Source organism: Chiloscyllium punctatum, chromosome 46, assembly GCF_047496795.1.
Source record: "Chiloscyllium punctatum isolate Juve2018m chromosome 46, sChiPun1.3, whole genome shotgun sequence".
In the NCBI taxonomy this organism is placed as follows: domain Eukaryota; kingdom Metazoa; phylum Chordata; class Chondrichthyes; order Orectolobiformes; family Hemiscylliidae; genus Chiloscyllium; species Chiloscyllium punctatum.
In genome coordinates, this window is record NC_092784.1 from 47,278,832 (window position 1) to 47,291,050 (window position 12,219).

General features: G+C 42.7%; 1 protein-coding gene across 1 annotated transcript in view; it reads left to right on the forward strand.

Moving 5' to 3' along the window:
- Positions 1-12,219, forward strand: part of LOC140468002 (adhesion G protein-coupled receptor E3-like) — a 61,078-nt gene that overhangs the window by 16,771 nt on the left and 32,088 nt on the right. Inside the window, exons 4-7 of the mRNA XM_072564132.1 lie at positions 2,346-2,480; positions 3,984-4,115; positions 5,065-5,120; positions 7,142-7,240. Of these exons, the coding sequence (XP_072420233.1) occupies positions 2,346-2,480; positions 3,984-4,115; positions 5,065-5,120; positions 7,142-7,240 (422 nt within the window). The remainder of the gene's footprint in view (positions 1-2,345; positions 2,481-3,983; positions 4,116-5,064; positions 5,121-7,141; positions 7,241-12,219) is intronic.

Here is a 12,219-nt window from a genome sequence, read left to right on the forward strand (position 1 = left end):
TGTAGCTTGTTAAACACCTGATTAACAGCATTGCTCACCTCATCAATATTCAGCTTCCTATTAGACCAAATGCACCAAACAAGCTTGATGTCAGGAATGCTCGATTCAGGAGTCAGAACAGGGCCTGGTGACTACAGCTCAACACTGACTGTGAAGGATCCCTATATCGGCCACCAGGCACCAATATCTTACTGGCTAAATGCACCTCACATCCATGTACAAACTTAAAAATTAAACAACACCACGTTATAGTCCAACAGATTTATCTGGAAGCACTAGCTCTCAGAACACTGCTCCTTCACGGGTTTAGTTCACAGGTGTGCTCTTTGGTCGGATTGGCTGATAGTTGCCTGTAGTGTTCCTGGTTGTTCAGTTGTGGGTACACTTCCTTGCAGTTATCTGTTCTGTTCTGAATGACGATGGCTCCTCCTTTGTCTGCTGGTTTGATGACAATGTTGTGATTGGCTTTAAGAACATGGATGGCGTTGCATTGTGATTGGGTGATGTTTTGCTCTACCTTGTGGGTGTGGCTGATGGTAAGGGATGAAATTGTCACCAAGGGATTCTGTAAATCCCTTTTTTAGAAATAGAATCAGTCTGAACATTGGGACACAGACAGCCTCACACAGGGCACCTCAGACCTTCAATGCATTATCTGGGCCGACATGGCACCTACTGTTAAAGTTCACTTGAGAACGTAACTTTTAACAAGTTCTGGGGTATACGTATGAAAGAACTGAAACCAACATGGTCATTCTAAAAGACTAGAAGACTTAACAAACAATCCAGGTCTCTTTCAAAGTATAATTTCAGTTACATCACACTGTAAACTTTTGCTATAAATTCTGTGTCTTACGATCTTATTCTCCACAACCACCTGATGAAGGAGCAGTGCTCCCAAAGCTAATGCTTCCAAATAAACTTGGACTATAACCTGGTGTTATGTGGTTTTTAACTTGTACACCCCAGTCCAACATCGGCATCCCCAAATCATTATGTCCATGTACATTGACAGCCAACATGCGCAAACCTCGCAGAACTCCTTTGAACCTCTCTGATCCACTTACTTCTGCATTTCAACACTGTTCCAGCATACGGCCATGTAATGCCACAGCAAGGACACTCAAGGGTGTTCGGGGACACACACCCAGTTCATGGACTGCACCAGGATGTTTGCTCACTGCCATAGTGCACACTCACTGCGAGCCTTACCGAGATTATCCCTGCGTTATATTACCTTGGCTTTTTGTACTTTTCCCTATCAGTCCCACACACAGCCTCATGATTCATCTGACAAAAAGACATGTCGGACTTGAAACGTTAGTTTGGTTTCTCTCTTCACAGATGCTGACAGAACTTCTCCAGCACTTTCTGACATCCTTTCAAATTTCCAGCCTCAGCAGTATTTTGCTCATGTTACCTCTGCCTGGCTTTGCTATTCAGCACAGACTGAAAGAAATGAACCTTGTCATCGTTGTCAGCAGGCCACAGTCATCATTGAAACATGGAGCAGGAATAGGCCATTCGGCCCTTCAAGCCTGTGTCTATATTTATTAAGATCACGGCTGATCATCCGGCTCAGTAGCGTATTCCTGCTTTTCCTCCATATCCTTTGTTTTGGATGTAGGTTTGCTCACTGAGCTGGAAGGTTCATTTCCAGATGTTTCATCACCCTACTAGGTAACATCTTCACCTGGAGGCCCACTGGTGATGGTGATGAAACATCTGGAAGTGAACCTTCCAGCTTAGCGAGCAAACCTACATCCAGAAACTCAACCTGAGCTACAAATCTTCTCAAACCTCGCTAATATCCTTTGTTCCCTTTCACCCCACATGCTATATCCAGCTCCTTTTTGAAATCCTACAATGTTTTGGCCTTGACTGGTTTCTGTGGTGGCAAATTCCACAGACTCACCCCTCTCTGGGTGAAGAGAATTCTCCTCATCTCAGTCCTAAATAGCTTACCCCATATCCTGCATGGCATACCCTCCAAGTTTCTTAATGGCTGCATGGCTTTACATGCCCTGTGTAGAGAAGCCAGTTGGATGGTCAGCCATGATTATATTGAATGATACAGCATGCTTGAATGGCCGAATGGCCTACTCCTGCTCCAATTCTCTGTGTTTCTCTATTCAAGGTGCATGCGATAGATTTTTGATCGTCAAAATAATTGACAAGGATAATGAGGACCTGTCAGGAAAGTGGAGTCAAGGCCACAATTGGGTCACCTATTGAATGGTGGAGCAGGATCGATGGGCTGAGTGCCCTGCTCATGTTCCTGTATCTTAGCTTGTAATTTGAGAAAATGGTGGTCCAGTCATTAATGAACATCACTGTTTACACAGATATTGATGAGTGTACATGGTCACAATGTGATCCATCCACAATATGTCGCAACACAGTTGGGAGCTATGAGTGTTACTGTGGTAAAGGGTTTACCCGCAATCCTGGGACCTCCAGCATTGCAACAACTTGTAAAGGTAAGGAGAATAGTCTTATGGGTGATTAAATGGGGGCACGAATCTCTTGTTTGTGATAAGGTTGTCAGTTCTCCAGGATGGTCCTGGATTCAAAAGGAATTAGAGACTAATGTCCAAATCAAGCCAGAGTGAAAAATTGGAGAAATACTGAAGAAAATAAAGAATAATACAGCACAGGAATAGGTGCTCTGGCCCACTGAGACTGTGCGATACATGGTGTGTTTCAAATCTAAAAGCTTCCTGCCACTATCTTCATTCAGTAAGATCATGGTTCATCTGCATCGGAACTCCAACTAGCTGCCTCTGTTCCATCTCCTTTAATAGCCATGACTAATGTTTTTGGTGCCCTTTGTGATGAAGGATGTACTTGCCTTGGAGACTCCACACTGGAATTTCACTGGGTGCCTCCTGAGAGTAGGGGTTGATCTATGATGAGAAGCTCAGTAATTTGGGCCTACAAATTGAAGTTGAGAAGCTAATAATCAGCTTGCTACTCCTTTCAAACCTTCCCAGTTATTCCCTAAAGGGGAGGATGTATACATGAAACAAAGTGAAAATAAGTCATCAAGACAAAATGCACTCTCTTACAGCTGATCCAGTGTTCCATTCGAACACCATAGTGCAGTGCAGTACCTAATGCTTTGGTTATCAATGGCACAGATAAAATCTTAAGTAGTCATGCTTCCACCAATGGCCCATTGTCAGTGCCATGTGCAGTATCTACAAAATGCACCACAACAGCTCGACAAAACATCATGCACACATCTCCAGTCCCCAGATGCACAAGAATATGAGACCATTAAACTTATAAATGCAATTTTCCAGAAAGTTAAGTGATTGAATGTAGAACTGAAGCCAATATTTGCACACTTTAACAGAGATACACTTTACAAACATGCACCTGTTAACGTAACAAACAGTCCACTCTTCTACTCTGTTCTTTTATGAAAGGGAATCCCAGATAATGTCCACAATCTGCATACAAGGAAATACAATGAAACTAAAGTCTACCACCTGCAATGTACCCTCTGAGCAAAACCCCATCCTGATTTGGAAACATATTGCCACTTCTTCAGTGTTGCTGGGTCAGAATCCAGCTTAAGATGGGGGGTCAGTTCAAACCAAGAGAATGTATATATTTAATAGTTACTAATAAACCCAGTGAAGAGTTGAGGAGAAATTGTGTTTCCCAAAACATTGTTAAAATGTGGAGCTTGCTATGGTATGGAATAATTGAGCATGAATGCGTGAGGTCGATGAGTACACGAGGGAGAAGGGAATAGTAAGCTGTGTTGATAGTGTGAGACAGTGTTGAAGGAGGCTCTTCGATAGAGCATCAAGACCACTATCCATCTAATGGACCGAATGTCCTGTTTTTGTGCTGGAAGTTTTATGTAACGTAGATTATTAACACCAAATTACCAAGTGGGAGTCCGTATAGTACATGTCTGTTCAGTCCAGTTCGGGAGCAGTTGCTGTGACCTTTTTTCCTCTTCACTGCAGATGTGGACGAGTGTGAGGATAAAGATGTGTGTGGCAAGAACGCAACTTGTCATAACACCTTGGGGAGTTACCGCTGTATCTGTCAGGCAGGATTTCAGCCAGTGCCAGAACAAACACAAGGGACCTGTACAGGTGAAGGCAATGATTGACACAGAGAGCTGCGTGGAAATGATTATTGACACTGAGGGCTTGTGGGGGTGTCAGGTTACACATATGGGGGTAGAAATTAGTTTGGGCTCATTACGAGGCCTTGATTCCTGATGCAAAGGTTGCTTCCTGATGGACCATAGATGCCTGAAACATGGGAACTTGAGCCAGGGGCCTCACCTTTGGGGCCTTGTCTGAGGAACTTCAGCCAACTGGCAATAATTGTGAGGTCAGTTCTGGGGAGGAGGGGTCAGAACGGGCAATGGTGGGAGTTTTAGGATATTAGGAAGGTTGTGGAGCTGAAATCAAATTAAATTAATCTCTAGTTGCTGTTTGCCAAGAATCACAAGTCTGACCCTGTGAAGCAAATTTTATTTACAGGGTCTTCCCACATGTACTAAGTCCTGCTTTGACAGAATTACAGGAGTTAATGTATGTCCAAAAACTGACCTTCATTAATCTATAATTCGGACTAGTATGTCAGCAGGCTTGTTAGTAACGTATATGCCAGTTTGGCTCATTTATTACCACTCTGGGTCAGAAGGGCGTTGGTATGAAATACCATGCCAGGATTGGAGAGTGTAATCTAATCTGATGCTCTTTCCCTGCCAATCTCCAGTGTTGTGCTGAGGGAGTGCTGCCCTACTGGAGGAGCATCCTTCAGCTGAGATATCAAAACTGGGCTCTATCTGCCCAGTGAGATGGGCATCCAAAATCCATAATAGAAAGATGACAAAGTTTTGAACTGGGTTAAAGACAAAAAAAACTGTAGCTGCTGGAATCCAAGGGAGACAGGCAGGAGCCTGGAAGAACACAGCAAGCCAGGCAGCATCAGGAGGTACAGAAGTCAACATTTCAGGTGTAACCCTCCTGAAGAAAAGTTTTGAACTGGTACTAATGTTGAAGTATCTCTTAACTACTTTAATTTTTACAGTGCAACCTCTCACCTGTCCCAAACCAGAAAAGCCAAACAATTCCATCCTTGAACAGGTATGTGACCCATATTGTTCCATTCTCAAACTGACTCACTGAAAAGGTCCATTTCTTTGTACCCATGATTTTTGATTGAACATGAGCATGGATTTGAAATAGCTACATGATGATTATAATGGTCACAGATTGCAGATTTAAAAGGTTGAACAAAAGAAAATGACATTTTCAGCAGATACTTTCACAGCAAAATAGCACTTCACTGTTACCTCGGGTCAGAATGTTCAAATTAAAAGAGACTTCATTTGGAAGCTTATGCCCTGCTCTGATAAGGGCAACTCAACCACTAAATAATTATCAAACTTTTGCTCACCTCCCACCCTCCAACCTGAACCCCCACTTCATTAGTTGGTAAGCCAATCTTCCCCAGGCAGGTTCAAATTTTATTGACCATAGTTTCAACTTTCAAATGAGATGTTAAACCCATATCTCATGTGCATCCTCAGGTAGAACCAATATCACAGTGATGTAGAGCTGCCGGTATTTGGCTAGTAGAACAAAGTTAAAAATCACGCAACACCAGGTTATAGTCCAACAGGTTTGTTTGGAAGTACTAGCTTTCGGAGCGCTAAGCTAGTAGTACCAACTCAACCTGTTAGGACGATAACTTGCAGTTGTGTGATTTTTAACCAAGATCTCAGTGGTGCTTCTGTGGGGAAAGCATAAGGGAGTTCCAGTCATGTCTGAATCAAGATTTAGCTCTCAATTGAAACATTAAACAGTTTATCATATATCTGATTATTTGGTGTTGCTGTTTTTGGGAACTTCCTCTGTGAACATTGGTTGCCATATTTCGTAGGAGAAAGTGAGGACTGCAGATACTGGAGATCAGAGTCAAAAAAGGTGTGTCACTTGGAAAGCACAGCCAGTCAGACATCATCCAAAATGCAGGAGAGTCAATTTTTCAACTATAAGCTCTTCATCAGGAATGTGGACGGGTGCCTAAAGGGGATAAAGAAAAGGAGGCTGGGAATAAGACCATTCAGAAGAGAGCAGCCTTTTTTTTTGGCTCTCCATCCACCACCTTCAATATTCTCTTCCTCCACCAGGGATGCACTGTGGGAGGACAGTGTACTATTAACAAGGTACACTGCAGAACTCACCAAGGCTCCAACAGCAGCACCCTGGAAAATTGTCACCCCTGGGACAGGGGCAACTGACAGCTGGAAACATCACACACCATCCTGACATGGAATTATATTGCTGTTCCCTTGCTGTGACTGAGTCCAAATACTGGAACACACTGCACCCCTTCCCCATGAACAGCATTCCCGGTGTCCCCTACATTAGATGGACTGCAAGAATTCAAGAAAGAAGTTCACCATCACCTTCTAGAGGCATTTACGTATGGGGAATGAATAATTAAATACTGCTCTAATCAGTGACACCTACTTCGCATAAACAGATAAATCTTAAACAATTAGTTGTAAAATGTTTTTAAATGTCCGAAGGGAATGAAGGATACGATATATTTTCTGTGTTTGTTTGTTTCTTTCTTTCTTCAGAAGGTACTTGTTCACACATCCCATACCAACAAGGTACCCCAACACTGATGCCGTGGATTCCCTTGGAATAGAGTTGAAGAGTGTTGCACTGGTAAAGCACAGCCGGTCAGGCAGCATCCGAGGAGCAGGAGAGGTGACATTTCAGGCATAAGCCCTTCATCAGCCCTTTCCTGATGAATGGCTTATGCCAGAAACGTCAATTCTCCTGTTCCTTGGATGCTGTCTGACTAGCTGAGCTATTCCAGCACCACATTCTTCAACTCTGATCTCCAGCATCTACAGTCCTCACTTTCTCCTCTGGGATAAAACCATACATCACTATCTGGTACAATCCCAGTGTTACCACTAGCGACACAGGCAATGCCACATCCCCTATTTCCAGACAATACAAAGTTGATTCTCCAGGCTTTTGCTCTTCGGACTGTTGGTTTGGTGGATTTCGTAGGTTGACTTGTTCAGTGATGGTTATCAATGAGAGGGGGGGATTTTAAACTATTGTCTCATTCCACTGTCTAGCCAAACTGTGTGGGTGATGAGTCTTGCCTCGTAATGGAATCAGCTCACCGATTACTTGATAAAGTCTGTCAGAATTTCAGCGTCACAGACGATATCCAGGTAAGGTTTTATAGGCTCAGTGTTTTTATTTTCTCCAAATGTGACATGCTTCTGGTACTGTGTTCTATTGTACAAAGCCAGTCAGTGAAGAATGAGACTGGGGCAAATCTTAACATAGACCTACATTTATAAACAGAGCGAAACAGTACAAGCATGCAGCTACAAGCTCAACCATCTATAGTTTCAGTGAATCCCTTTAATTTTTAATTCTCTTTTTTAGAATTGACCTAGTTTTCCCAATCATCTAATTAAGAGATGTTATTGTGCATCTTTGGAGAAAGTGGGACTTTTGCAGAGGTCTACTGAAGATTATGTCTGCAATATATGTTGTTGGTTGTGAATCCGGTCAGATCAAATGGATCAGTTGGAGCAACAGTTGGAGGTAATGAGGAATTTACAGGAGTTGGGGGTGTTATGGATGGCAGTTATAGGAAGGAAGAAAAGCCGCAGATACAGTCAGGTAGATGGGTTAACTCCAAGAATGATAGAAGGGGTAGACGGGTAGTACAGGAGTCTTCGGTAGCTATCCCCATTTCAAACAAGTATGCTGTTTTGGAAAATATAGGGGGTGATCAACATTCAGGGGAATGTAGCATGAACAGCCAAGTTTCTGGTATCAAGAATGGCTCTAAAGCAATGAGGGATACAAGTGATCAATTGTGTTAGGGGACTCTCTAATTGGGGGCACAGACAGATGTTTCTGCAGCCAGCAGCGAAAAATCAGAATGGTGTGCTGCTTACATGGTGCCAGGATGTCTCAGAGAGGGTGCAGAATGTTCTCAAAGGGGAGAGAGCCCAAAAGAAGGCCATTGTATACATTGGAACCAACAACAAGGAAGAGAAAAGGATGAGATTCTGAAGGGAGAACAAAGAATGTTAGGCAGGAATTTAGAAAAGATATCCTCGACGGTAGTAATATCTGGATTACTCCTGGCGCTGGCATATGGGAAAATGAATCATATTTTTGGATCATTGGGATCTGTACAAGAATGGTGAATTGCACCTGAATTGGAAGGGGAGTAATATATTGGCAGGGAGATTTGCTAGAGCTGCATTGGAAGATTTAAACTAGTAGGGAGGCGAGGTGGGATCCAGGGAGATACTGAGGAAAGAGATCAATCTAAGACTAGTACAGTTGAGAAAAGAAACAAGTCAAACAGTCAGGGCAGGCAGGAACAAACCAGAGAACAAGGTAGGACTGATAACTTAAACTGCATTTACTTAAATGCAAGAGGCCTAACAGGGAAGGCAGATGAGCTCAGGGCATGATCAGGAACATGGGACTGGGATATCATAGCAATAACAGAAATGTGGCTCAGAGATGGGCAGGACTGGCAGCTTAATGTTCCAGGATACAACTGCTCCAGGAAGGATAGAAAGGGAGGCAAAAGAGGAGGAGGAGTTTTTGGTAAGAGATAGCATTACAGCTGTACTTAGGGAGAATATTCCTGGAAATGCATCCAGGGAAGTTATTTGGGGGTGAGCTAAGAAATAAGAAAGGGATGATCACCTTATTGGGTTTGTACTATAGATCCCCTAATAGCTAACAGGGAATTGAGAAACAAATTTGTGAAGAGATTTCAGTTATCTCTAAAAATAACAGGGTGGTTATAGTAGGGGGTTTTAACTTTCCAAACATAGACTGGGACTGCCATAGTGTTCAGGATTTAGATGAAGAGGAATTTGTTAAGAGTGTACAAGAAAATTTTCTGAGTCAGTATGCGGATGTACCTATTAGAGAAGGTGCAAAACTTGACCTACTCTTGGGAAATAAGGCAGGGCAGGTGACAGTGGGGGAGCGGTTTGGGGCCAGCAACCACGATTCTATTAGTTTCAACATTGTGTTGGAAAAGGATAGACCAGATCTAAAAGTTGAAGTTCTAAATTGGAGGAAGATTAATTTTGACGGTATTAGGCAAGAACTTTCGAAAGCTGATTGGAGGCACATGTTTGCACATAAAAAGGATGGCTGGAAAATGGGAAGCCTTCAGAAATGAGATAAGAGAGTCCAGGGACCGTATATCCCTGTTCAGGTGAAAGGAAAGGCTGGTAGGCATTGGAAATGCTGAATGACTAGAGAAATTGAGGGTTTGGTTAAGAAAAAGAAGGAAGCATATGTCAGGTATAGACAGGAAAAATCGAGTGAGTCCTTAGAAGAGTATAAAGGCAGTAGGAATATACTTAAGAGGGAAATTAGGAGGGCAAAAAGGGACATGAGATAGCTTTGGCAAAAAGGGTTAAGGAGAATCCAGAGGGTTTTTACAAATACATTAAGAATAAAAGGGTAAGTAGAGAGCGAATAGGGTCCTTTAAAGATCAGCAAAGCAGCCTTTGTGTGGAGCCGCAGGAGATGGGGAGATACTAAATGAGTAATTTGCCTCAGTGTTTACTGTGGAGAAGAACATGGAAGATATTGAATGTAGGAAAATAGATGGTGATATCTTGAAAAATGTCCAGATTACAGAGGACAAAGTGCTGGATATCTTGAAACGGATAAAGGTGGATAAATCCCCAGGACCTGATCAGGTGTACCCTAGAACTCTGTGGGAAGCAAAGGAAGCTGGGCCCCTTATTGAGATATTTGTATCATTGATAGACACAGGTGAGGTGCCAGATGACCAGAGGTTGGCTAATGTGGTACCATTATTTAAGAAAGGTGATAAGGAAAATCCAGGGAAAATCCAGACTGGCGAGCCTGTCGCCGGTAGTGGGCAAGTTGTTGGAAGGAATCCTGAGGGACAGGATTTACATGTATTTGGAAAGTCAAGGACTGATTAGGTATAGTCAACATGGCTTGTGCGTGGGAAATCATGTTTCACGAACTTGATTGAGTTTTTGAAAAAGTAATAAAGAGGATTGATGAGGGCAGAGCAGTTGACATGATCTATATTCAGTAAGGCGTTCGACAAGGTTCACCATGGGAGATTGGTTAGCAAGGTTAGATCTCATGGAATACAGGGAGAACTAGCCATTTGTATATAGAACTGGTTTGAAGGTAGTAGACAGAGGGTTGCTTTTCACACCGGAGGCCTGTGACCATTGGAGTGTTACTAGGATTGATGCTGGATCCACTACATTTCATCATTTATATAAATGGTTTGCATATGAACATAGGAGGTATAGTTAAGTTTGTAGATGACACCAAAATTGGAGGTGTAGTGGGAAGCGAAGAAGGTTACCTCAGATTACAATGGGATCTTGATCAGATGGGCCAGTGGGCTGAGGAGTGGCAGATGGAGTTTAATTTAGATAAAAGCGAGGTGCTGCATTTTGGGAAAGCAAATCTTAGCAGGACTTATACACTTAATGGTAAGTGCTGAACAAAGATTCCTTGGTGTGCAGGTTCATAGCTCCTACAAAGTGGAATCACAAGTAGATAGGATCATGAAGAAGGCATTTGGTATGCTTTCCTTTATTGGTCAGAGCATTGAGTACAGGGATTGGGAATCTTCTTGCTCATTTAACATGACATCCGAAGATGGTCCGAAGATCTTGAGACATTAATTCTTTATTCCATTGCCATCAAGTCACAACAAAAGTGAAGGGAAATTAAGGTTAATTGAGGAAGTATTTACATGGAATGAAGCCTATGGTTTACAATGAGTTGAGAAATACTTTGTCTGACTGCTCCTTCTCACTCAGCCTCCTTTCCCCAAAGAGACTTCTTTTTTCCAGACAGGGTCTGTTTGGCTACTCCAGATACCAATCTCTCTTTTGCCTCCAGCCTTGGCACAAATGATGTCACTTCCTTGCTCAGCGCCCTCCCTCCACATCGCCGCCTTCCATTACAATAACTTTGTATGATTCATGTACAAGGGGATTGAGACCACTTTGTACTGCAACATTATATGATATTTCTCGATTCAAATGATGTTCTGAATTTTTATTCTTTCTGCCAAAGTGGGCAATCACATGTTTTCCCACATTAGTCTCCATCTGCCAATTTCCTTTACCGATCTGTTTTCCTTTGCAGACTCTTTGCATCCTCTTCGACTTGCTTTCCTATGTATATTTTACTCTTTCATGGAGGGTGGGCATTGTTGACGAGATTAGTAATTATTTCCCTTCCTCAATTGCCTTGAAACTGAGGCCATTTTTGAGGTGGTACAGACTCGATGGGCTGAAAGGCCTCTTCCATACTGTAGGATTCCATGGTTCGGGGGTAGTTAAGAGTCAACTACATGGCTGTGGGTCTGGAATCACACGTAGGCCAGACCGGGTGAAGGTGGCATGTCTCATCCCGAAAGGACATTGATGAATGTGCTTGGTCTTTACAACAGTCGGTATCATTTCTTGGTACCTTTGTCTCACAAGCCATTTTGGCAACAATGCATTTCATGCCCCCACTTTAAAACACAACTTAAACTCTATTTCTTTGATCAAGCTTGAAGTAACAATGTGATTAATGTGAACTGGTATCATAATCCTCCGTTTGTGATGATCTACATGCTTTGGGGAAAGAAACCTATACTTTATGCTAAGCTGATGGCCCCTTCACAAACTCCCCCCTTCTGAAGGGAGAGTGGATCTTTTAATATGAATATGGGTTTGATATTCAATGGGATGTTCATATTTGATGGATATGTCATGTACGCTCATTGTATAGCCCATAAGAACCTCCAGCAATAGTGGACTAACCAATATGTAAAGCTGGTATAAAGAGGACCTTTGTAAAGGCAGAAGCATTCAAATCATAGATTGGAAGTTAGGCAGGATCTGGGTGATGTGTGCCAATGGTAAAACAGTGTGGGCTACATGTGATTGCAGGCCCACAGCAATGGGATTGATGCTGAGCTGCATTCTGGAAAGGGCTTAGGAAGCCTTTCAATTGAAAGGTAACAAATAATGGTAATTTGCAATACGGTCAAGACAGGAGATTGGCTCCAGGTTACAGAAGTGGTGCTGAATGGGCTGAATTTCCTCCTTTGGCACTGTCAAAGTTCTGTGATTCTATGAAAATGCTTACTGTGGCTGTTTCT